We start from the raw sequence: 25,781 nt of genomic DNA on the forward strand, positions 1-25,781 counted from the left end.
CTACAGGCTCAAGGTTTTGGCTGATGTAGGTATATAATCGAAAAAGCATGGTGATCCCTACAGCAGAATGTAGAACCTTTGGAGGTGACCTGTATTCTCCTCACTGATGTTTTCTGGTGACTTACACAGGACACATGAAAATGATGCTCAGCTCCGTAGGCTGATTGGCTGACTGATGGACTGAATGAAGACACCTAATGGTCAAAGTGTTCTGTCTTAGAAACAACATAAATACCAACTCAGGGGAAGAAGACTGAATAAATGACTAGGCTTTTGGCAGAGCAACAAAGAAAGGGTCCTTGGTTTTCTTATCTGATTGCTTGTCTGACTAACACTAATAGCAGCTACAGGTACTGTGTCGACTCTGCCCCACGGTGCTCTGCGCTTTCCGCCCAGGTCCTCCCCTCATTCTCACAACAGCCTCCTGGGAAATAAACCAACATCTGCACTGCTTTCACAGTCCCTGCGCCTCCTTCTAGAAGGAGGGTGGCCCTGGGACAGTTCTGGCAACTGCTTAGGTTTTCTCACATCCCCAGGGGGTGTCAGACCCAAAGAGATCCCGACCATGTCCCCTGCTGGGAAAAAGGAGTTAGAAAAGGAGTTACAAAAATAGAAGCGGAAAAGGTCGAAATTGAACCTCCACATATAATGAGTTTATCATCGATCTGCTGGTCACAGGAGAGACACTCTGAACTATTATTTTTCCAGTAAGTGGAAAAAACCAAGCTGCCCTGTAGGCCTCCCTCTGGGCAGGGCTTGTCGGCTCTGCAATAGGGCCAGGGTGCTTTTCCCTCTGGGGGATTGAGCCCCTTGACCACCTCCCTTCTGCTCCCCTTAGACAGGGATGTGGGTTGGGTCACTCTGGCTCTTGAGAGTGCAGAGCACTAAGTGGTCTAGGTAGGCCAGCTTCATGGGTGTGTGACCTGGAGGGGCTCAGAAGGGCCCTGCACTTGGTTTAATGCTCTGCTGTCACTGTCTTAAAATTCTTAATGATTGTTCAACACAGGATCGTGTATTTTAATTTTTCACTGGGCCCCACACACAGAAGGGCCAGTCCTTCGTTTAGGCCAGGATGGGGTGGTCCCGGGAAGGGTTGGCTTGGGGAACTTGTTCCAGCTACAACTGTGGACCCCAGGCCTATTTCAACTTTTGACATCAAGTTTAAAAGTAAACTTAACCTAAAACCAGACTTTTGTCTATTACAGTCCCCTGGCAGAGTGGGCAGAGAAAGCAGCTGCCTCCCAGCTGATTTGGGGGTTAGGTGGTGAGAGCCTGTCCCCCCCTTGTGCCCTGGAGCCTTAAGTGTTTCCCATGTTTAGGGCCCACCCAAGATGAGAGCACTTGAAAGGGGGCTGCACCATCTCCTCTTTCATAGGCCTTGAGATAGCAGTAAAGACAGACAATTCAACATTGAATTTAATAATGCTCAGAAGGGAACAGTCAGGGACATGTCCTGTCACCGCCTTGGTCACCACTGAGTGTGGGACCCAGGGCTGCTGCCTCAGTTGTTCCGCCCAAGAGAGGGGCCTCCTCTTATGTACCAGCACTGGGCTGAGCCTTTGCTAGAAGGCCAAGAATCTTATTGCAGGCTCAGGCTGAGAATGCATGGAGCACCAGAGCGGGCAATGCACTGCCGAGGGTAGGCGGGGATAGCAGGACTGACTCATGGCCACATTCTCAGCCCGGGTGCACACGGGGGACATGAGTCATCATTGCAGCTCCCGAGTACCAAGCACCTCTTCTACCAGACCCCATTCAAACATTTTCCCATCTAACCCACTAACAACCTTTTAAGGTAGACATTATCCCTGTCTCATTCCAGTTGAAGAAATAGGGTCATTCCTAATAATGCAAGACTAGAATCATTTTTCACTCCTTTCTGATCCCCAGCCCCCACCTCCCTGGTCAGTGTGGACTCTCCAATCACTGAGCCTGACGGTGCTTGAGATTTTAATTGCTCACAAAGAGTGAAATTCAAATGACTGAACACTGTCCGTATGGAATACATTTAGGCAAGCCTCCGTTTCCTCTCCTCCTCGCTCCCTTTCCTGCTCCCCAGCACTGTGTGACAGACAGCGTCCTGATGGCAGGTGCTTGCTGCTGGATGCTGCAGCCAGGGCCAATAGGGAAGAACTCTGGTTCTCTCTGAACACACATTCCCTTGACTCTCGTTCTGTCACTGTGCCAGCTGCCAGGACAGTGGCAAGAGCTTAAAGTGACAAGTCTGAACATCACACAGAGACACAGGGGCTGCATAAGTCAGTGGCCTTCTTTTGCTGAAGCTCAGAGTGCTTGGCTGGGCCTAAGTTAGCCTACTTTTAGGTGGCTGGGTCTGGGGCCTGCCCTGGAGTATGGGCCTCTGTTTTTTGGCCCACATCAACTATGACTTGTACTTACTTCACTTTGGGGGCTTTGTAGTGAATACCTACCAAAGTTTTGCATGTGGCCCTTGAGAATAGCTTCTCTACCATGGCCAGGGAAGTAGAGATTTTCCTGGGCTCAGAGCCTTGGAGAGCCTCCCTGCAGCTAGTTCCTCAATAAATAAGCTTGGTTCTTGTATAAAACATCCTCCTCCTTCATTGTTTTACCTTAAAACATATGATGAAATATACATACAGAAAAAGCCTGAAATATATATACATCAACTTAAAGAAAAGTTATCAAGTAAGACCTTGTGAAACCACCACCCTTATTAGAAACAGCAACTCTAGTATCTTAGAAGCCCTCCACAGGCCCGACCTCAAACACAATCCCCTCCTTCTCTCAAAGGTAACAATGTTACTGATTTTTATAGCTGTTAACATTGATTTCCTATACTACTTTCACTACTTATCTCCTTATTTAAATGGAATCATGAATTCTTTGTAAAACTTTCTTCTTTCAACATGATATGTAAGACTCTCCCAAGTTGATAAATGCAACTGTAGTGATTCACTTTTCACTGATGCAGAAATGCTCCCTTGTATTAGTGTACCATAAGGTATCTTCTCAATCCAATCCACTCTTGATGAACATGGATCTCACCATTTCCAGTTTTATTGATTTTATGAACAACACTGCCATGAATATGCTTGCACCCATCTCCCTAGAGAGATATAGTTGCGAATATTTCTTTAAGACTTATTACCTAGGGATAGAATTACTGGGTGGTTGGTTCCTATTTGTTCAATTTTGCTAGGTTTTAAATATATATATATATATATATATATATATATATATATATATCCTTAGGTTTTACATATTTTCTTAAAAAAAAAACTTGTTTTCTTATTTTAAAAATTCTTTTATGTTTTTTAAACATATAATTGACAGTTTGTTTTTAGAAATATTTTATTTATTTTTAGAGAGGAAGGGAGGGAGAAAGAGAGGGAGGAAAACATCAATGTGTGGTTGCCTCTTATGTGTCACAACTGGGGACCGGCACACAACCCAGGCACGTGCCCTGACTGGGAATCAAATCAGTGACTCTTTGGTTCACAGAGTAGCACTCAGTCCACTGAACCACACCAGCCAGGGCTTCATTTTTTATTTTTAAAAAGTTAAAAGCATGATTCTCATATAATATAGGATGAACACATGTCAGAGACTTTAACTCAGTCAAATCCACTAGTCACATAACTTCATAGTGTGTGGGCTCTAAATGAACTGTAAATAGCAAAGTATAACAGTGTATTCTGGATAACTGAGTCCCTCTCAGATGAGCTTGTGAAACAATGACATTGGAAGGACAAGTCGTCACTCGATCTGCCTTCTTCCCAAGTTTGGGATGCCGGTTCCTTTGTGTTCACATTTGTGGTGAGGATCAAATGAGAATATATTAAAATGCTTTGTACACTGTAAGGTGCCGAATATATTTTCATTATTGTATTTATTTTACAGAGCCCCTTGAATAATCTATTGGAACTAACACTGATGTGGACAGGAAGTTAATTATTGAATACCTGTCTTTTACATTGGAGGTTTTATCTCATTTAATTCTTACAAAAAGATTGAAAAGACACAGCATCTGCCTTAGTTTCCCTGTCTGTGAGACTGAGGCAAGAGAAGTGTGTACCTCACGGGGCGGTTGTGGGGGTTGATGAGTGATACAGAGCTACCACTCACAGCAATGCCTACTGTACAGTACGTGCACAGGAAATGTTGGCTCACTCAGTATTTAATCTGTTATAGCTCTAGAAGTTTAATTCCCTTTAATACCACTCTAGTTGCTCTCCAGAAGTTCTATTTGAGTCTTCGTTCTTTCATAAATCTGCCTTTATTTTTTAAAATGCTTCATTCTCATCTCACATTTAAATTCATCTGCTCTTTAATCTTCCTAAACAAACTTACAGTCTGTCTTCAATACTGTTAGAAGACTGTTATGGAAAATGTGGGTCTAATCCTGCCTTTTGTTGTGTTTGCCGATTCTCACAGATGCAACAGAGGATTTGTCTGCTGCTAAAATTTCGCATATACTCCTAGTAAAATAAATCGTAGTCCCTTTCGGTAATTTTAAAAAAATCATAGCTCATGAACAAGAGATGGCTGAGTTCTCAAGACCTATTAGAAGCAGGGGAACTTATGGCGCCAGCGTAGCCTTACAAAGACAACATCTTCCTTTTCTAGATTTTTATTTTATACCATGTTTATCTACCATTTGGCCTAATTCACTCTAGGAATCATCTGTTTTATGTTCTGGGGTTTCCCCCTTATCCTGGACACTAGTACTCATTTCGATAAATGTCCCATTATGTAATGAAAGTAGCACTCTGGGCCGGTTACCTCTTCTCTGGGTCTTGGTTTCTGTAAAAAGGGGATGATACCAGGGACGAAGAAGTTTTAATTATTATGCCCCACAGTGTCCGTCCTAGTGTAAGCCTTCTGTCAACTCTTCTTGGTATTATTTTTCTTTCCCAATAACATTCGCAGTCCCAAGTCAAATGCAGTCTGATATTATAACCATTGTAACAACATAATCACTAGTAAATCCTGGTCTTTCCCACAGCGTCCCACTAATGCACGTGCATCCGGCTCATGCACCCATCCATCCACATGGTCCCTGGCTTTCTTGTTGTCCTCTGTACACACCAGGCTCATTCATCTTCCCACTTAATGGAGTTTTCTGTCTCCACAACCCCTTTCTTTTTGGCCTCTAACTAAATCATCTCTCCATCCTTCAGAGCACAGTTGAAGTTCAATGTCCTTTGTGAAGCTTTCGGCCAAATTTAATTCATACTAATCCCTTTCGAATTTAAACAGCCTTTAGAGAGAGGAAAATGGAATGTAGCGTTTTCAGGGTTTGGCGGCTTTGTTCATGGTGAGGCTGTGGGTGTCGTCCTAACGAGATGGAACATTTTCCTATAGGTAAAGGGTGTGGCATGTGGCCAACATATGTGTATTCCCACCAGGTTCAAGTGGGTACTCTTATGCATTTTTAAGTTTTAGCTTTTTAGTATATATTTGGTGGGAATCTGGGGCCTGATTCTAGGAGCAAAGAGAGAGGACATCGCTTTGTTTCTGACAATGGATCCTTGGTTACCTGCCTGGGATCACTTTGTTGTTCTTGTTGATGTTGTTCATTTTTCAGACTGAAGGCTCATGGATTACTCAGGTAGTGTAAATTCCAACCTCAACCCAAGGGAGGGGACCTGGGCTTTTCTGAGTGGGAGCTATCGGAGGAATGGAAACTTGAGGGAAAGGGACATGGAGGGAATGAACTTTTGGGTTTAAGGGGCTCTTTTTGTTGTTCCACTGTGGTAAGCCAGGAGCACAAGCTGGGATGTGGCAGTTCTTCAGGATGTATGATTCTGTTACTACATCTTTCAGTCCACAGGAAGAAGTGGAGCAGGTATACTGTCCCCATTGTACAGAAACAGAAACTAAAGCTAAAAGGACCCTGGGATGGGAGCTAGGTTCTCTGCGGACTCTGTTCTGTTTTGCAAGAGAGAAAAGATGATGAACTTTTGTGAGAGGAAAGCAAGCAATTTTCCATCCGTACATTACCGCCCAGTTCCCACCCCCATCTCTGGACCTCTCTATGTCCCTGACAGCCTGGATCCTATCTCCACTCTCCACAGAGCAAACAACTCACTTCCATGTGTGCAGAATGTCGTTACAGAGCATTTTAATCCACGTGTCTTGTTTTCCAGCTGTGCTGTGAGGCAGGCAACATGGGTACTCTGAGTCCACTTTTATATAATAGATGGGGTGTCTGAGGAACCTGGCCTCAGGCTGGGGATGGGGTTTGCTCCGAAGGCCACACATTTAAATGGTACACCTGGGGCTTTAACTCACATTTGTTGTCATCCCAATCTGAGGGAACAGAGAGGTACTTAGAATGCAGGTGATAATGGATTCTTTTTTGTTTGCTTTTTATTGCGGTGAAATTCACAGGACTTACAATTAGCCATTTTAAAGTGAACAAGTCAGTTTCATTTAGCGCATTTAAAGTGCTGTTCAGCCACCAAATGCCCACCTGCTCCCTGGGTTTTTGTGCAGAATAAAAGGAATAATCGGGGTAAGACCTCCATCCAGCTCAGGGCCTTGCCTCTAGCAGGGTCCTGTATCATGAGACTCTCCAGCTCTCTCTCTCAGCAACCTGGCGATGTAGAAAGAGAATTTAGCACTTTGAGAAAAATCAGGTTGAGGATATGTGAAGTATTCATGTCCCGATCCTCTTATTTTTTTTTAAATGATGTTTCAAAGTTGCTGTCTCCCAGGGAACTTTCCCCAAGGAACTGCCCCTAGTCTTGAGAGCAATCAGACACATTTACCGGCTAATGCCCCGGTGCTGAGTCTCACACTGGCACCAAGCTTCTTTTCTTTTGAAAGAGTTTGTCTTCTTGGGTAGGTACCCCACAGCCTCAGAGCTACTACAGTGCTCTACGTCATCCAGGGTACAAAACAGGAGCATGACAGGTATGTGTTGGATTGTATTGGGTGATGGCCAGCCAGCTCCCGACTTCTAAGAAGCCACTACCTGGTGACCAATGTTTTCCCCACTTTTGAAACAGTAGGTCTGGCCCCTGAGGAGCTGCCCCTCCAGTGCGGGGCTGCAGGGGTCTGGCTCTGGCCGGCGATCACTTGGGCAGCTCCCACACCTGCGTCATACAACAGATGGAAGGTGAGAGCTTCGAGCAGGTTAACCCAAGAATAGAAGGGTTTTGGCCTTTATTTTAAACTTGCTGATTCTAGGAGCACAGGCCTCAGGCCTCAATCAGTCATGACAGTCCTTTTGGCATCCCGTGTCACCAGGTGCTGAAATCAGGCTCTCTGTGGCGGTCAGGGGTGGCTGAGGTAGAGAGCTGGTGAGAAATGGTGGGGCCGAGCCCTTCGGATGGGTGGCCCCACTCAGCTGGCTGGCCTAGAAGCTTGTTGAGAAATTTTCCCCCTGGCGCCTTCTCACGGCTCTCCACGCCATCACTGTGCCGAGGCCAACTGCAAGGCCACCTCCTGCTGCCACTGGCAGAGCCCAGGAGAGCATCTCGGGGCCTGACTTATCTTGCTCTCGGAGTAGCCGACTGTTCCTCATGGTGTGGAGGTAAGGGCTCTCCTGTGGAGGAGGAGAGGGTCGAGGGTTAAGGGCCTCCGAAATCACCCATCTGCCCCCCTGAGGCCCGTGGATCCGCATCCTGGAGATGCTGCAATAGCCTTGCCCATTTCCACGGCTCCTCTGTGTGTAAAGCTCCCTCATCTACACTGTGCCCAGATCTTCCAAAGAAGAGGGGTATCCAGAGTGGGCAACACCCAGCTGTAACCTCCTTGCGGAGCTGGCAGAGCCCCTGACTGTTTCTTCTAGGCAACCCCTGGACAACTGTGTGCATCCACCCATCCGGGGGTGCCTGGGGAGCAGAGAAGTCCGGGTGGAAGGACAGCTGGTTCTGTAGTACATTAGAGAACCAAACAGGATAGGGGCAGGGGAGGAGTGTTCGGGCCCGCCTCCCTGGACTACCCCCTCCCGCCTCCCTCCGCCCTCTCAGGGAGCACTGACGGAGTGCCTGCAGTGTGGAGCCCTGTGCTGGAGCTGGGACAGTACCTGAGGGCTAAGACGTGAGGCCTCTCACTGGCCACAGGAGATAAGGCTCTGTGAGAAGCGATCACATCACAAAGGAGCCTGTCAGTGTCTTATGAGAGGTGTAAACAGGATAGGGGCCAAGGCAGGTGTGTGTCTGGGGCGGAACCGAGATAAGGTGGACAGTAGCCCAGACAAGGCCTGAAGGGTGTGAAATTCTTCCAGAGGCGGAGCTGGGGGCTGCGCCTCTGCCTCGGGGAGCAGAAAAGGGACCCTCTAGGAAAAGCTGCTGCAGCTTCAGGAGCGAGTGCCCAGGAGATTGAACAGAGGGAGCCTAGGAGGCCTCTCTTCAGTGGGCGGCGGGGAACAGGGAAGGGTTTTAAGCAGTCTTGACAACACTGGAGTTACTTCCAGGGAGGCTGCTCCGAGTCCAGCAATGATTGTGGGGCGGAGGGAGAGAGGAGAGCTGGGGAGCGAGTTAGGGACTTTGCCAATGGTCCCGGAGAAGGCAGTGCGGGCCTGGAACACAGCAGGGGTGCAAAGGCAGCGGATGGCAGGCTCCCAGGACAGACAGCGGTGTCTTATTTCTCTTTGCTCCCCTCCCTTCTCCACCCCTCCCACCCCACCCCCACCCCACCCCCACCCCACCCCCAGTGGCGTGCCTGGCTTGGGAGAGCTCCTCAACCTTGTCTAAGACAGAGCATGACTCAGACCCCTCAGGGCAGAGGGTGACTCAGGTTCTGGCCAGCCCTGGGTGCCTCTCCTGGGTGCCTCTTCCCACTTCAGTCTGTTCTTTCTCACTCCCCTCACCCCTGGCTGCACACTGAGGAGCTGAAGGGTGGCAGTGAATAAAGGTGCACAATGCCAAAGCCCCCCAGGGGGGTTTTCGTTGTCTCCAGGTGGCTTCATCAACCCCCTACCCACCCCAGGCGTCTCTTCCACCCTGGACAGGCAGGACGTTTACTCACAGCAGAGGGGCACTTGAGTTTGGTTCGGCTGTAGGTGAAGTTGTTGGAGGTCGTCTTATGGCCCACTGGTTCCAGCTGACGGGAGGAAAAAGACACTGACTCCCTTGGAAGCTGGGAGGGGAGCCTCACCCCTAACTGCCTCCCTTTGCAAGATTGGAAGCAGCAAAGAGGCAAGACCCCTGGCAGATCCCAGCATCCCTGGGGCCAGAGCTGGACCTGACTCTCGCTCACAGAGTCACAGGTCAGAGTCCACCAAAATCAGGGCTGGCTCCCGAGTCCACGTCCTGGATTTACTGAGGCCCGGGAAAGACTGGCCAGTCTAGAGGCCACAGTGAGTGGAAGTCAGGGCCCACCACCTTCATTTCCTTCTTCCTTTGTGGGTGGCTGTGATCGCAGACACTGCATTTTCAATTTGTGAAATGGTGATAATCATATTTACTAACTTGTTGAAGTGTGTGGAGCTCGTCAATTTCAGGAACTTTGAAAACATATTGGTTACCACGACACCATTACCACATTTGGTTTGTCAACTTTAAGAAATCTGGTTTTCCCGCTTGAGCATCTTCATATGTTTTTCCCACAGAGAAAAAGGTTTTTTGAAACATTCCTGGGAGCAACTGTGGTTTGCAGAGGTTCTGCTTAATGCTTTTGATCCTGGGACCCTCAGAGAATGAGCTGGAAGCTGCGGTACCCCCTCCTCCCAGCACCTTCAGCTAGTCGTCTGTCCCCTGATACGCGGCCAGCCCCAAGAAGGATGGACGCCTGGCACTCACCTATTCAGACTGTCCTGAACATCTGGCCTCCACCATCTTGTAATGTGCGTCCCTGCCTGTTCTTGGCCTCACCAGCTCCTGAGCCCCCAGGTACTGCCTATGAGGTAAGTGAAAGTACTCTGCCAGCTAATGACCACACCTGGCTCGTGATCTTGCTTTGTGTTGTTTTAAAGCCTCTAGACCTGTTCCTTGGTAACACAGAGGAGAAAGGGCTGCTCTGGCCCTGGGAGAGACACCACGGTGGGCACAGCAGCTGGGGTCCTGGTTCTGCTGAAAATAACTATATGGCACTAGGCAGGCTCCTGAGCTGTCCCAAGGTTGGCTGCAGGGCATTAAACCCTGTCCTGACAACTCCACATTGGGCTGTTGTGAGCATCCAAGAAGATGCCATGAAAAGCACATGTGAGCAGGAGGCAGATAACATATGTAAAATATTATTATTTCTACTTAGTGCTATTGTAACAGAAGTACCTAGTGGCTGATAAAGGCCAGGTTGGATGATTCCCAGTGATATCCCAGGAACGCAGAAACTAAGTGGTGCAGAGGAAGGTAATGGACCATATGGGTTTGATGATTGCATGAGTTTCTCCTTTCTGCTGGCTCCTGGCTATCAGAGCATAACCTAGTACTCTGTCTCCCATCCTTTAACTGCCCCCTCCCTTGATCCCACATCCCCTCCAGTGACCTTTGCCATCACTTGTCATAACTCTAGGAAGAATTGTCAGTAGCCGCAGCTGTACTTCCGGATCTCGCCTCTCTCTAACACCCGTTCCAATCAGCCTTCAGTCTCCTCACTTGACTGAAGCCCTGGTCAGTCCCCAATGGCCTCTATATTGCCAGAAAAAATGGTCTTTTTTTTTTTTTTTTTTTTTGTCTTCATTTTGTTTGACTTTTTAGCAGCATTTGTCAAAGCCGATGCCTCCCTTTCAAACCACTCACTTCCCTTGGCTCCCCGGACACCGCGCTCTCCTCATTCCCCTGCTCCCTTCCCCCATCTCATCCTCTTCTGTTGCTGGTGTCAGAAGTTGGAACGAATGTCCTAGGGCTTGGTAGTTGGTCCTACGCTTGTTTCCACCTATTCTTTCCCTGGGAGCTCTCAGCCAAACCCGCGGTTTTGAATACCACCTCTGTGCGAATGATCCCCACATCTATTCCCAGCTCTCCAGCCCTCACCAACTCTCTGAGCTCCAGGCTCAGATATTTAACAGCTTATCTGGTAACATCAAGTGGATATCTGGAAGGCACCTCTTACCACGTCCAACCTAGAATTTGGATTTATCCTTCCCAAGTCTACTTCTCTCTGCCACCTCAACCATCCCCCCAATTTCCTCAACCCCAGCTTGAGGGGTCATCTTTTATGCCTCCTTCATCCGTCAGTCAGTCTACAACATACCCCATATCTTACCACTCCCTCCTCCTCCACACCTCCCCCCTGGTCCCAGCCACCTTCATCTCACCCCTGGACTCCAGTGGCCTTGTAATAGTCCCTCCAAGCCCACCCCTGCTTCCTTCTAGTCTGTCACTACTGACAGCCAGAGGGTAAACCAGTGCATATGGCTGGGAAGCCGTCTCAGGACCAGGCCCTGCTCCCCTCTCTGACCTTGCTCACTCCCCTGCGGTCACACTGGCCTGCATGTTCCTCAGACACTTCAAGTTCATTCCTGACTCCGGGCCCACACAGGCCCTGCCTCCTTGGCCTGGAACTCTGGCCCTGACTCTGCATGCCTGGCAGCCTCTCCATTCCATGTCACTTCTCCTGCGATGCCCCCTCCTCTCCCACCATTACTCTCTGTCATGTTACCCCCCCACCCCCGCTTTTTTAAGCTCTGATTGTGGTCAGAAATTACATAGTTTGCTTACTTGTTTACCTGTCTTGTCCCAACTGGACTGTAAGCTCCGTGAGAACAGGGACATCTTTTTTTATTGCTGTGTCCCCAGCACACAGCGATGCTCAGTAAGTAGTTGAGTGAGTGATGGATGAAGTGGGGGGTCAGAGGGGCCTGCATGGAGACGCTTGGGGCAGAAGACCTGGGGCTGACCACAGAAAATGGGGTTGTTTTTCCTAGAACCCATCTTTCTGCAGCCAGACACACCAATGAAGGGCCAAATGACAGGACTAGGCCCAGGTGCAGTGGGGTCGGGTGGGCCTCTAGACCACTCTGGGGATTCTGAGAAGGCCTCCTGAGGGAGCTGGCACCAGAGGCGAGGCGAGAGATGGGCAAGAGTCATGAGAAGCAGCTTGGAAGGGCAGTCTGGGGCGAGGGCTGAGCGGCAGCAGGCACAAACAAGGCAGAGTCAGCATGGACAGCACAGGACATTTCACGCCTTATGAGACTGCCAAGTGCAAACCAGAGGGTGGCAGTGCGGCTGCCAGATAGGTTAACTAGGGTCAAGTCCCAGAAGGCCTGGTGCACTGTGCTAAGGGGCCTGGCCTTTATTCTTGGGGGAGGGGTGGGCCTTGTAAATTTGAAGGCCAGATGTGACTGACTCGGTCAGGCTTTCATTTCTGTAGACTGCTGTGGTTGCCCTGTGGTGAATAAGTCTCAGGCAATGGTTTGTAAACCCTCTATAATAATGTCACTTGGGGAGCTTTCAAACCCAGGTGCCATTCAGAATTTCTGGGGATGAGGCCCAGGAAATTTTGTTTTATTTTAATAAACTTTTTAGTGAAACTAACACGCATATAGAAACAAGGACAAATCACCAGTGAGTAGCTGGTAACTTGTGATGAAGTGAACATACCGTGTAACCTGCATCCAGATCAACAAACAATATTACCAATTCCCAGAGCCTCCTGCCAGCCGCTTCGGGTGTAATTCACCCTCAGTAAGACAATATATTAATTTGCTTATTTTTGAAATATATAGTAGTCCCTCTCTATATCGCGGTTCACTTATTGCGGCCTCACTGTATCGCAGGATTTTCCGGTACTGTATACGTATGTTGTTAAAGTTGCGTAGGTTTAAGAGTGTAGAATATGTTTAAGAACATAAGTAGTGTTTATAAAAGTGTGGAAAAGGTTAATAAGGGACTGGGAACGGTTTATAAGTGTGTTGGAGGGGTTTATAAAGTCTTAAAATATATATAAATACTAAAATAAATGTAAGGTTCCTACTTCACAGATTTTCACCTATTGCCAGGGGTGTGTGTGTCTAGAACGTAATACCCATGATAAGTGAGGGAATACTGTGTATCGCTCTCTCTCTCTCTCTCTCTCTCTCTCTCTCTCTCTCTCTCTCTCTCTCTATATATATATATATATATATATATCTGCATGTTGTTAAAGTTTGCTTCTCCTCATTGTAAGGTATTTCATTGTAAGGTATTCCATTTTATGAACATGTTAGTTTTTTGCCTTTAATCCTCATCTAAGGATATGTTTATTAATTTTAGAGAGAAAGAAACATCAATGGATTGCCTCTTGTACATGCCATGACTAGGGATTGAACCCGCAAACTTTTGGTGTATAGGATGATGCTCCAAACAACTGAGCCACTTAGGGCATGTCATAGTTTATTCCATCCTCCTGTTGGTGGACATCTGGGAGTTTCCCATTTGGGGGTAATGAATAGTGCTTCTGTGAAAAGTCTGTATGCATCTTTTGGTGAAACTGTGCATTCCTTTCTGATAGGAAAGTACCTGAGAGTGGAATCATTGAGTCACAGTAGATTGATGCCAAAAAGTTTTCCCAAGTGGTTGAAGGCATAAATTGTTTCTAAAACTCTCCAGGTGATTCTACTCTACAACAAGAGCTGAGAACTGCTGGAGTCAAGGCCACCACGCCAATCAGGAGCCTAGGTTGTCACCCAGCACCTGGGGAGATGCAAACAGTAGCTGAGAGTGGGATTTTGACAGGAGGAGACCGCCAGCAGGAAAGGAATAGGCGTCAGAAAAAAAAAGAAGGAAAAGCTTTGTAAGAAGACAGAAGAGTGAAAAGGGAGAGAAAAACATTTTCTGGCACTGCTAATATTTCTGGTTTTGCAAAAGTCTCTGCAAGAAGCATAATCTGTTAAGAGAGGAGGAGCAGGAAATGAAAAGTTTAAAGTGTGTTTATGGCCACAGTATGGTACTCTGGGAGCACAAGCCAAAGCCTGCAGACACTATGTCATAGGACTCTGATTATGAGACATGAATTCACCGATTACACATGTGCCTATCTGGTTGGGAGTGGGAAGGCCGGGTGGTGGTGTGTGTAGAACGCTAGGCAATTAGACCTGGATTCTAATCCCTGTTCTGCCACTAACTCGCTGTGTGATCCTGGACAAATTGCTTCATGTCTCTGTGTTTTCATTATTAAGCATTCTGGCTAGATGACTTCAGAGAGCCTTTTTAGTTCTACGGGCCTATTATTTATTTTATGTCCCTGTAGGGGTGAAATCCCAGTAAGAAAATAATCTGAAGAGTTGGCATGATGCATCTAAGATGGTTTGGGATGAAAACACTAGACTATATCATTATTTCCCCAAATTATATAGCACAGGATCAGACATTCTTTGATGATTTTAGTTCACTTCTTCTTTGTTTTTGTTGTTGTTTTTTTAAATTCAAAATATGGCTGGGACGGTGATGGGTGTGTAGCCATGGGCAGGCTTGTGGTGCTATTGCTATGGCCCCGTGGCAGTGTGTACCTTTTGTTTTCAGATCTAAGCCCCTTCCACTTGCCTTTATGTATGAAAGCCTCTCACCTGGGTGAATGGGAGAACTTCTAAGCTGCTTTGGGAGAGGGAGGCTAGAACTACATTTGTAATTCACACAGAAAGAAACCAATGGACCCTGTCATTTTTTGAGTCATCAAGCCCCAGGAGACCCCTAGCATTAGGCAGGCTCAAAATGCCACCCCATAGAAAGACCATACTGTGATGGAAATGCCAGGGAGGAAAGGCTAAGGACTTAGCATTCTGGGCCCTTTTAGGAATCTGGACCCCCGAGATCTCAGGGGGATAAATAGGATCGTGCATAGATACCCATTCTTATGGGGGCAGAGGGTGGATTTGAAAAAAAATAGTGTCATGACTCAGCCACTGAAGGACAACTGGATGTTGCTAAAGTTTGTTTCTACAAAACAAATTTCTATAGATTGAAGTTTCAATCTATAAAAGAAATCAGTTGTACTGTACAAACTTGGATTAAGAAAATTACTGTGTGGAGGTTGGACCAGAGGGAACTTAAAGATGTTTTGATTGAAATTCAGAGTCCTGGGCTGAGAGTATGATGAGAGATTTAGGAGTGGGCAGAAGGTGATGTCAACAGGAGGAAAACAAGAGGAGAGAAAGGCTGAGTCTGCAGTTAAGCAGGCTAAGGATGAAACCTGCTTACCTGCTGTGTTGAGGAGGGGCAGTTGCAAGAGAGGAGGAGAAGGTGTAACTAGGGAGAAAGTCAATACTGTGAGTCAGCTGAGTGAGCTACTGAACCTCCTGGATGAGTTGACAGGTGTGGGAATATTGGCACCGCGGGGGCTGGCAGGGACACAGGGGGCCTAAACTGCAGGAGAAGGAGCAGCAGTGCACAGTGTTTAGTCTCCATGGGAGAAATGAGAAAACATGCATGCGGAGGTAGGGATTGGGTAACCCACTGAGACTAGATCAAAAGGCACCTGTGGGTTGGAAAGCCATTTCATTGTTCTTTGCAAGAGGATATAGCTATTGGAGTTACTGGTCAAGCTCTGTGCAAATATAGCTGAGTGTCTGGTAGTGAGTAGCCAGCCATAAAGGGCAGAGGCAAGGCCATGTGTTCCAGTGGCCACTGGGCTCTATGTTTGTTGCATAAGGTCCCCTTTACCACCTTAAGAAAGGATGAAAATGGATGGCAGCCTGGGAAAACAGGCTGGGTGGCTCTCTCCTCCTTGCTGTTTGAAGAAATAATAGTTGGGGATGTGTTGAGACTGGAGTGATAGGGCTGACATTTGTTGAATGTTAATTATTGTGCTGGGTGCTATTCACACATTATTTCAAATTTCGGAGATCTGTGTTATTTTCTTTGTTTTTACAGATGTTGACACAGATGGCCGTAGGGAGATCATTTCCCCAGATCACAGGGTAAGGGGTTGAAGCTGTTATTTTCATCCCATCTATCTGATTACAGAGTCATCCCCTGACAGTACTGGGGCATTATTGAAAGAATCAACTCTGTTAGGCCAACTAAATTGTGCTGCTCTGTTGAGCTTTGGGGTGAAAGGCACTATGTCATTATGTTGGCCAGGAGGTATTTGTTGTCACCATCCTAGGGTGGCCCCCAGGCACTCACCATGTTGTTCCAGAGTGCAATGGCCATCTCAGCGTGGCCACGCTCCGAGAAGTGCAAACAGTCTTCAGAGAAGAAGGTGAGGTCAGCTCCTCCTCTCTGCGACCAAAGGCAAGGGGTTATCTTCCTGGAAGAAGGGCACCGTGGCCTGCCCCCCACTCACCCAGCAGGCACCCTGGACATTTCTCCTTCCAACCTTGCTGATAACTAGCTTGGATATTGAAGGAGAAATCCCCCAATTTTTGAACTTTTATTTTTAAACAGACATGAATCGTAGTCACCCATAGTCCATCCTTTCCCTTCAGCATCCCTGACCTAATAGTTGAAAAAGAATAAAAATTTTAGGATGATCTCCATTCTGCCCCAATCCAGCAAATAGCAGGGCCAGGTCTTGGGAGCTTGGTCAATGTGGATTTCCCCCTTTTCCTTCCTAGGGCAGCTAGGTTCTAATCATATTCCAGAAAGGGGTGAAGGAGAAGAAACTACGTCATCTAAGCTACGGCCTCTACACATGTGCCTCCCCGACAGGCCTGCCACTTACCTCATTCAGGGGGACGAGGGTGTTTCGGAAGAAAGGCTGCACGACCACCGTGAAGTCCTCACGCTGCAGGTACTGGGGCCAGTAGGAGAGCCTGGAGATGACGCTCTGTGGAGGGGGAGAGAGGCTGCTCAACCCTCCTGGCAAGGACAGACAGGTTCTAGTCCTGCCCCTTGGGTTGGTCATGATGGGGGCCCACCCACCCTGGACAAAGGTGACTCAAAGGGGCTGCTCTGGGGTGCATGCAGGAGCACCACCCAATTCCACTCTGAAGTCTCCACAGGGCTGGGTCTGAGCCGCTGACCACTCTGCCTGGGCCAAAGGCCTCTCTGTCCTCACTGCATGAAGAGGTGAATTAGAACACGGCTCCAGTTCAGATCCAGCTCCCCTAAATGCTCATGAGCTTAAGGGGGTCAGTGTCCATAGTCTTTGGATTGAAGTGCCAAAATGTGGACTCTACAAGATATAGACCAAATGTGCTTCTTCTTAAGGAGCTTAGAATCCATTTGGGAAATGAGACAAGATGTGGGGGGAAAAAATACCACGAGAACGATGTCAGGTCAGTGAAGTGCAGGTGGAAGTTGACGTGGGGAGATGTATGAGGGGGAAGTGGCTGGAAGAGGTAAGATGACATACCCCATGTGTGAGAGGGAGAAGCTGTAGCAAGGCTCAGAGGTGCATGTCAAGGGAGGGGGCAGTAAGTGAGTGGGGCTAACTAAGCCTCGGGCTCTTAAAAAGGGAGAGAGACCAACAGGCAGCGAACACCACCCCTCCCTCCCTGGGTGGGGGATGGAGGCCACCACAGGACAGGTATTTGGGCAGCTGAGCGCTGCTCACCTGCTCACGGCTGAACCGGGGCTGGGAGGTGGGAGTTCTCCCAGCTTCCCTTCTGAGATTTCTCATTACCCTCCCCTCCCCAGCCTTGGTGTTCGAGTCATCTGCACAAATATTTCAGGGGCTGTGATCTGCTTTAGGGTGTCACCTTGCTCTCGGGAAAGCCCTGCTGAAAACTTGACATTGGAATCCTCGCTCTGGAGAAAAGGTGCCTCCCATCTGGGCAGGAATAGGAGGGGTGCCGGCTACCTGAAAGTTCCAGTTCACTGTCTTCAGTTCTTGCAACTCCGGGCTGTTCTCTTGGGAGCGTCTGAAGCAGGTGCAGTTGCTCCTATAAGACAAGCGGTCCTATGGAGAATCTCCCTGGGGGTGGCCTGGCTGTGGGCCCACCGGCCACACACACACACACCGAAGAAGCTGTGCTGCCTCACACAGGAAGGTGATGACACAGGTGCCCCACAACACAGCCTTGCTGACTCGTGGACCCAGGTCACAGAACTGAACCTCAAGGTCACGAGGTCCGGCAGGTATTCGTTGAGAGAGAAGGTGGAAGAGTTGGCACCTGATGCCTGGGCCTCCGTAGGGACAGGCTGCCCATTCCCCATGCTGCCTGACTGCCCCACCCCTAGCTTCTGGCTTCTGGGGTCTCTCCAGGATGTGACCAGGTAGGGAAGGGGCTGGAGTTTGGGGAAGACTGCAATGATCACTCAGTCTTTCTTCATGTTCCTGAAACCTCCCTTCTCTACCTCCAGCTGCTTGGGACTCTCCCTCAGGGCTCCAGAATGGGGAGTCCAGCTAGGATATGGCAGTCAGCTTGGGGTACCTTGCCAAGGTACAATGTAAGAGCAGCGGAGGCTGGAGGAGCCTGTCATACCCCTTGACATTGGCTGCTCCACATGGGGACTAGCATCCTAGAAGAATGGGAACTTGTCATCTTCCCAGCAAATCCATTTGACCCCAGATAGGACCCTTCAACCCGCTACAGAATCTCTACCTCCCATGGCAAAACTCTGGGAGATCCTCTGGCCTCAGAAGATGGCAACTTTCTACCAGGGTTGCAGCTTTAAATAAATTCTAGCCCCCACCAGAAATTCTCATCTTGCACTGACTCCCAAGGACATTATAAAACCCACTATATCCTGAGAGCCTGCCTCATGGGGACCAAGGGCCTTCCATGCATTTCCTCCAGGCCTCCCAACTACTTTGCAAGGAGAGTTTACAGGGGAGGAGTAAAAGGCCCAGAGAGGGTTAGGTGTTTTGGGCACACTCCCACAGCTCCTAATGGCCGAGCCAGGATCTGAGGCCAGATGCAGCTGTCTTCAGTGTTCATTGCCCTCTGCTGCCTCTCAAACGTGGACGAACTCGCTGGAGCTGGAGTTTGAAATCATGGACCATGTCAGGAGGCTTTAAGGATCATTTGGTCTGCCTGACTTAACAGAAAGGCAAACTGGGGTCCCAAGACATGAAGCGGCTTGCATTCAGTAGGCATTCAGTCATGTACAGGCACTTCCAAAAGGTTTTCCAAGTCCCTGGCTAGTTGTCCTCTAGACAGGACTGTCTGCTCTGCCTGCAATGGTCTCATCATCGGCATTCGTGAGCCCTACTCTCCCCAGGTGCCCTCACCCTGGGACCAGGATCGTGTACTTACTGAGCTGCCAGCGGCATGTCACACTTCCCGCCGTGGCCCTGGTGCAGGCCGGCCAGCTCCATAACCTCCACCACATTGACAAAAGTTCTTGGAAGCTGTGGGAGCGGAGGGGTGGGTTTCATTAGTCCCCAGGCAGCTGGGGGGAGTCAGGGCACTAATTACTGCTGGAGTGAGCCCAAGGGATCATCTACAGACCAACTGCCCCCCTCCCCAATTTTACCAGGAAAGAAATTGAAGCCCAGAGAGGGAACATGACTTGTATTAATCTCACTAAATCTTCTTTATCGGCCCCATTGTCTACACTGAGAAAGTGAGACGCAGAGAAGTCGCTTGCCCAAAGTCACGTTGCTGGTAAGCCACAGCACCTGGCTGCAACCAAGGCCAGTTGGCCCTGGAGGCAAGCTCTTTGCCACCAACAATACAGTCTGATCGAGTTAGAATTTCCCCGCAGAGGGGGTGGGCAGCTGCCTCCACCTGTCCCATTCCATCCTGCTGCCCGCTCATGGTGGGGCCCTGCTTAGCGTGCCTCTCACTGAACACAACTCGCCCAGATGCCCCCTGGGAGCAGCCCCAGTGAGCGAGCAGACAGGCAGGTTACTGGCAGGAATTGGGACCCAAGCACGGCCGCTGCCCTTTCCTACCTCCTCATAGAGGATGTCCAGGGCCTGCTGGATGTGCCGAATGTATTCCCTGGCTGAGTAGGCCTCCTGTGAAGAATGAAAGGGGTTCTCCTCAGCTCCTGGGTTTTACTCAGAGGAGGAAGAGGAGGGTGATCTGATGTCCAGTGGGGGAGGGTCCTGGAGGCTGGGATGGTGGCAGAGGGGCTTTGACAGGCTGGGAAGCCCAACCTTTGTTGCTGGTGGACAGTATCTCTTGTAAGAAGTCATCCCTAGACCCGTATTAGACACCATGAGCCATCCCCACCTCACCCCACTCCTGGGATCTCAGACCCTAGCAGTGCCCCTTCTCCAGTCCCATTTGTCACCAGCCTCAACCTTCTCCCATCAGGGTGGCACCCCTGATGGCTATGCTCTCTTTCCTCTGGGCTTAGGCCATGCTGGCCCCACTGCTTGCCCCTAGCTACTACTGTCCCTTGTGACTCAGCTCGAGGGTCTTCTCCCCTGGCCCATCTTCTGGCTGCAGGCTGACTTAGCCCCATCCTAGTTAGTCCTGTGTGCTGGCAGTCGGGTCCTTTTCATAAAAATGCGCTCAGAAGTATAAATCTGTTTACATGGGGACGGGTATTCTAGGTATTCTGCAGCTATTAGAGGCATTTTCCTGTACCAAGTGTCCACAGGGGGCTCTGGGGTGACTTCTGGCTTCCTGGACCCTGTTGAGCTCAAGATGCAAGGACATTGTCATCCCCATGGGGTTGTATCACTTCTGCCTCCGGAGTCTGTGCGAAATGGCGGAGAACAGAGGGGAAGAGCCCTGGCAGAGTGAACCCATGCAGGGGAAGGGATTCTCATCAAGCCTTTGGTGGCGGTCTCTCTGAGCCACGCAGAATGATAAATGCCTTCTCTCCCTGATTATGACTGTCAAACATTCTACCATGACCTCTGAGTAATGGCAGCTGTCTTTTTCTAGCCAAATAAAATACAGGATGTCCCCAACTTAGAACAAGATGTATTCCAAAAGTTACAATTTCCCAAAGGTCGTGAGTCTGGACGTGTTTCCCCAAAGAAACCATGGTAGGAACAGGGTTGGGTTCCCAGGCCAGCTAGCTGGGGTTGGTTATACTGTGACGTCCCTACAGCACAGCAAGCCATCCTACTGGGCCTGGTTCAGCCTTCTCCGACCCCTTATGACACTGTTTCAGCTCCACCTGCACACCCTACACCCCTCCCCAACAAAAAAATACCAAGAAGCAAAGCAGAGACTGCAAGCAGGTATAAGGTGAGCCTTGCTAGTTACCTACTGGGCACCAGAGAACAGTCTATGTGTGCATTAGAGAGGCCACCCCATCAGCAGTGCCTGAAGTGTGGGTGCTTCTAGGCACTTCTGGAATCAGGAAATCAATGAAGTTGTCTCCAGGGGGCCTCTCAGCAGCAGGAAACGCCAGGTCTCACTGGGCCTGTGTATGAGCCAGGGGCTGCTTGGGCAGACTAGGTGCCACGGTGAGCAGGCCAGGGTGACTCCCATGAGGGAGCTTAGCATACCAGGCACAGAGAATGCCACCAGTCAGCACCCCTCCTCCTCAGGTCCCGAATGGGGCCAGTCAGGACTTACCGGGTTCTCGCAGTAATAACACAAGTCATTGCTCCCAATGAAGAGTGTGATCAGCTTCCAGTCTTTCTCCAGGTTGATTTCCTAAGGGAACAGGAAATTCTAGATTTAGGGCTTGGTGGGGGGCACATTCAGGTGGTGCTTTCCAAGCCAGACAGCCCCCCCCTAAGTATCTCTTACTCTGTCTGTATCACAATGGAGAGAAGAGGCTGAGTGGAGCCTCTCTCACCTTGACCTTGGTGCTGGACAGGGAGCTCCTCAAATTGTGTGCGTGCACATGTGCATGTGCATGTGTGTGCATATGCATGTGCACATGTGTGTGCATGTGTGTGCCTCCTCATGCAGTGCAGGGAACTATTTTCCCCTTGAAATCCTCTTCAGAAAGCTGAAGTCCCATGTAAAGTGGGTGAATTAACACACCCCTGAAAACGTGATCTAAAGGTCTTGCAAGGAGCCGAGGGCAAAAGACCCAGCTAGAAGCAGAAACCCAGAGCCGCCTCTTGGGAGAGCTCTTCAAGTGTGGGACCAGGGAGGATACTGGTGGGGGAGCCCTGCGTGTAGGGAGAGGTTGGGTAGGGGCTGGGAGGCCCTCCAAGGAGGCTGCTTTCCCCGCAGCCACCACCATAATAGGAGTCCTGCCAGGAGCTGAATTCCAAGGCATAAACACAGAGCATTTAAAAAAAAGACTAGTGAGAAGGTTGAGAGGGGCTGGGTAAACGGGAAGGAGGAAGGACTGGAACGAGAAGCCTATTTTTAGAACCCAGCATTTACATAATAGGGCTGTGGCAGCCAGCTCTGGGTAAAGTGGGAAGCTGCCAGAGGCCAAGGCCATCGATCTCCAACTCTCTGCTCCATCCCTCCCTTCTGCTGCCAGCCCTAGGGGTTGGGGTGCAGAGTCAGGGTCAGGGGGTGCAGCGAAGAGGGTGTCTTTGAGGTGAGGCCTGCTTCTTGTGGCTCATTTGGCTCTTCTTTCAGGCAAGCCCGGAGCGGGAGCTGCAGCGGGGTTTAGGGGCTCCTTTAGAGCTGCAGCATCCACCCCAGCTGGAGACCCAGGGCCTGGCAGGGTGGCCCGGGGATTCTGTACTCACAGGGCTGTTTTTCATTCGCTCCACCAGGTCCCGGGCCTGGGCTGGCATGTCCCTGGCAGGAAGAGAGAAGGGGTCGTGAGAGCTGGCTCAGGAGCAAGAGCTCAAGCTGTAGGAGTGTGGCCTGACAAGGACGTGTTCTGGGAAGACGAATGTTAAGTTTGTTCCCTCAGAAAGTACTGAAAGGCTTGATGCTCAAGAAATCTCAACCAAGTCATAATCAGCAACTCGCCGTGGACCTCAGAGCCATATGGATCCAAGCCCTGCCGGGGGCTGATGTGCATCCCACTGCCTCCTTCTGTAGGCCTGTCCTCTTGGGCCACTTGGGGTGGAATCTGCTCGACCCTGCCACCGGGACGTTCCCTTATATTCCATCCAGCTCTTTCATTGCAAGCCAAGACTGCTCACTTCTTACTTGACTGCCTGTTTTAAAAATAACCTTTTGTGTATTTGAAAAAAGCCCTAGCCCTAAACTATTCCTCAGCTTTTTCCTTCCCAGGCTTCACGACTCCTTTAACCTTGAAGTCCCACTCCCTGTTCCTTTAATCCTTGTGTTTTTCTCGGTAATTACTTTGGATTTCTGAACCATTCTCTCTCCTCACTTCTTCTCCTCCCAACAAAACAGGATGGGTGGGGGGGCGGCAAAAGTGGACAGGGTTAGTTTTCCCTTCATCTCCTGAATGGCTGCCCCAAATAAGGAAATGGATGCTTCTGGATAAGAGATCTGTGTGCCAATGGAATACTACTCAGCCATAAAGGCGAACGGATATTGATATATAAATGATATGAATGCACCTCAGAGTAATGCTGCTGGATAAAAGCGATTAGACAAGAAAGGAGTGCATAGTCTATGAGGCCATTTACATAAAATTCTAGAAAACGAAGACTAATCTATAGTGGCAGAAAGCAGGTCAGTGGTTGCCTGGAGTGGGGTAGGGACAGGAAGGGGCAAGGGGGAGGGATTACAAAGGGGGCACAAGGAAACTTTGGGGGGGGTGCTGGGTGTGTTTATCACCTTGATTGCAGGGATGGTGTCACAGGTATGTGCATATATAAAACATCAAATTGCAGACTTTTAAAGACAGTGTATTGCATGTTTATGAGAAGTGATGTCAGCAAAGAGATACACCCCATAGAGGCTTCCTTGGAAGAAGTCATAGAAATAGTTGCTGGTACAGGACAGCCATTTAAAATCTCTGATGCCCACGATGAGCTGGGCACGAGGCCAAGCACACCCGGGACCCGCCCTGCCTTTGTTTCTTGTTTACACCTCCAGGATCACACCTATTGCTGGGTGCATCAGAAAGATATAAAGAAAGCTTGTCCTGGTTAAAGGTAAACACAGAAGTACCTATAACCTTTTAATAGGTTCAAGATGTGACAAGGGGAATTCATGGGTAATAAGGCCACATGAGCACTAGGGGGGAAGTCGAGAATGCCCACTTCCTTCTCTCTTCCCAGCCAGGTTCCTCAGGCTCCAAGAAAGTCTCCCCTCCCCGTGAGCCTCCTCTCTGCACTCGGGTATCCACACCTCTGTTTCCTTTGCTATCCCTGTGCAAAGACCCTGCTCTTGGAATTCGCCTTTCAGTTCTGCTATAACTGGCTGCGTGAGCTCACCCAACCTCCTCAGTCCTGCTCAGGCTGAATTTTTCTCACCTTCTAAATGAAGAGGCTGGACGTCCCTTCTGGGTCTGCCTCTGTACTTGGAGTGCCCAGTCCTCATGCTACACTCTTCTGCTCTCTTGGTTGCACTCCAAAGTACAAATTCATTTCAGTCTGCGATGTTGCCATACATAACAGATTTTTCTCGAAAGTGATTTGTTTGTTTAGTCCCCCTAACTAGACAATAAGCTCTTTGTAGGAAGACAGTTCACCTTTTGACTCTTTTGTATCTTTTAGTAACCACCTCAGGGCTGAGCCCCTGGCAAGTGTCCAATGAATTCTTGTTCATTGATTGACTGAAGGGAAGTCAGATGTTTAATAAAACCTTGAAACTAAATACTCTAATAATGGCAAATTTTTTCTGCATACCTATTATACACTGTAGTGAGTGCTTTCTATGGATTAGTATCTCACTTAACCCTTACCGGTGGATACTATTATTATTCCAATTATTAGAGGATGAAACTAAGACTCAGAGATGCTAAGTGACTTACCCAAGGTCACACAGCTAGCCAGCCTGGGAGCTGACAGCTGGACACACGTGGTCTGACCCCAGGTCTCGTTACCTCAGTTGCTCTCTGTTGAGGTGAATTAATCGTTATCTACACCAAGCTAGACACGGAGTGTAGGTACAGGAGAGGACAATCCTCCAGCCTTGCTCACTTAGGTCAGTGGCTTACTCTCCTTTTCCTGAACAGGGGCACCAGAGATGTAACAAGAAGCTGCGTGTCTGGGCTACTTCCCCTGCCACTGATGTCTTCTGGCGGAGTAGCAATAAAACCGAAAAAGGCAGTGAGAGGAGTGAAGCAAGAGAGACACTGAAGAACCAGCTCCTGGGCAATGAAGGCTGGGCTGTAGAATAATAATGAAATGACAATGATGATGATGATAATGATGATGATGATGATGATGATGATGATGATGATGATAACCTAATAGTCATAACAGCAGTTAGATGTTGACATTATGACCCCACGAAGCCCAGTTTTTTGCAGAAAAATAAGTTCCTCCTGCTTATGACGCTGAGGAACTGGCATTGCTTCCTGTGGCTCAGAGACTCAACCCGAGCGTGGGGCCGCCTTACAGGGAGTGAAAGGAACGCTCCCTGTAAACGCAGTGAGTCAAGACAGTGTCGTTTCCTTGGTGATCTGAGTGCAGCAATCATGCTACAAAGCAAATACGCAGCACTTCCCTGCAGAAAATCAATGAACTCTGTCAGGCATTTCAGTTTTAATTATCTGGGTTGTTGTCAACAACAGAAACCTGAGTGAAAACAAACAACTGCCATGCTGTTCCTGGAGCCTGAACATCCAACTCCCTAATGTCAAAATAACAGCCTTTTCAGAATCAAGCACTGCAGGTTCCTCAGCAACAGGGCAGAGAGGAAGGGTGGCTGTCCACAGGGTCACACGCTAAGTTCCTGAGTTTCTGAGAGTGCAGGGCGTGGGGGTCAGCTGGAGTCTGCAGGACAGCACCGGGGTTGGGGTGGGGGAGCCCTGTGCTTCCTCCTGCTGCCCTGAGAGGCAGTAGCAGCTCCATGGAGCAGAACAGAGGCCCCAGGTCAGCCTGGTCTAATCCTGGCATCTCTGATAAGCTTGGACCATTCAGGACACTTTCTAAGCCTCACTGTCCTGAAGGGTGTGAGGATTACATGAGATCCATCCGAGTGAGGGGCCAGCCCCAGGTCAGCTCCAGGCCAGGCACACAGAAGCCCTCCATGTGCGGCAACGATTATTGCTCACCTGGGGCCAGGCTCTCAGGTACCACCTTACCCCCCTTTCCATTTCCCTCCATGATCACCCAGCCTGCCCTCTACT

At 49.2% G+C, this 25,781-nt stretch overlaps 1 protein-coding gene and 1 long non-coding RNA gene across 4 annotated transcripts in view; one reads left to right on the plus strand and one right to left on the minus strand.

Annotated features, from left to right (window-relative positions):
• The window catches only part of LOC150005707 (uncharacterized), a 29,243-nt gene extending 6,007 nt beyond the window's left edge, over positions 1-23,236 (plus strand). Inside the window, exons 2-5 of one of the 3 annotated variants that reach the window (XR_016511893.1) lie at positions 9,542-9,835; positions 15,720-15,766; positions 16,406-16,581; positions 22,476-23,236. This is a non-coding gene — a long non-coding RNA (uncharacterized LOC150005707). The other 2 variants (XR_016511892.1, XR_016511894.1) reach the window with 2 other exon arrangements.
• The window catches only part of PLB1 (phospholipase B1), a 137,578-nt gene continuing 118,130 nt past the window's right edge, over positions 6,334-25,781 (minus strand). Inside the window, exons 51-59 of the mRNA XM_090280991.1 lie at positions 22,306-22,357; positions 21,221-21,301; positions 19,633-19,698; positions 18,992-19,086; positions 17,593-17,674; positions 16,513-16,617; positions 15,975-16,070; positions 8,959-9,033; positions 6,334-7,531 (exon numbers count right to left, since the gene is read on the minus strand). Of these exons, the coding sequence (XP_090137117.1) occupies positions 7,343-7,531; positions 8,959-9,033; positions 15,975-16,070; positions 16,513-16,617; positions 17,593-17,674; positions 18,992-19,086; positions 19,633-19,698; positions 21,221-21,301; positions 22,306-22,357 (841 nt within the window). The 3' untranslated portion in view covers positions 6,334-7,342. The remainder of the gene's footprint in view (positions 7,532-8,958; positions 9,034-15,974; positions 16,071-16,512; positions 16,618-17,592; positions 17,675-18,991; positions 19,087-19,632; positions 19,699-21,220; positions 21,302-22,305; positions 22,358-25,781) is intronic.

This window comes from Furipterus horrens, unplaced genomic scaffold (genome assembly GCF_987537825.1).
Source record: "Furipterus horrens unplaced genomic scaffold, mFurHor1.1.pri manual_scaffold_6, whole genome shotgun sequence".
Classification (NCBI taxonomy): domain Eukaryota; kingdom Metazoa; phylum Chordata; class Mammalia; order Chiroptera; family Furipteridae; genus Furipterus; species Furipterus horrens.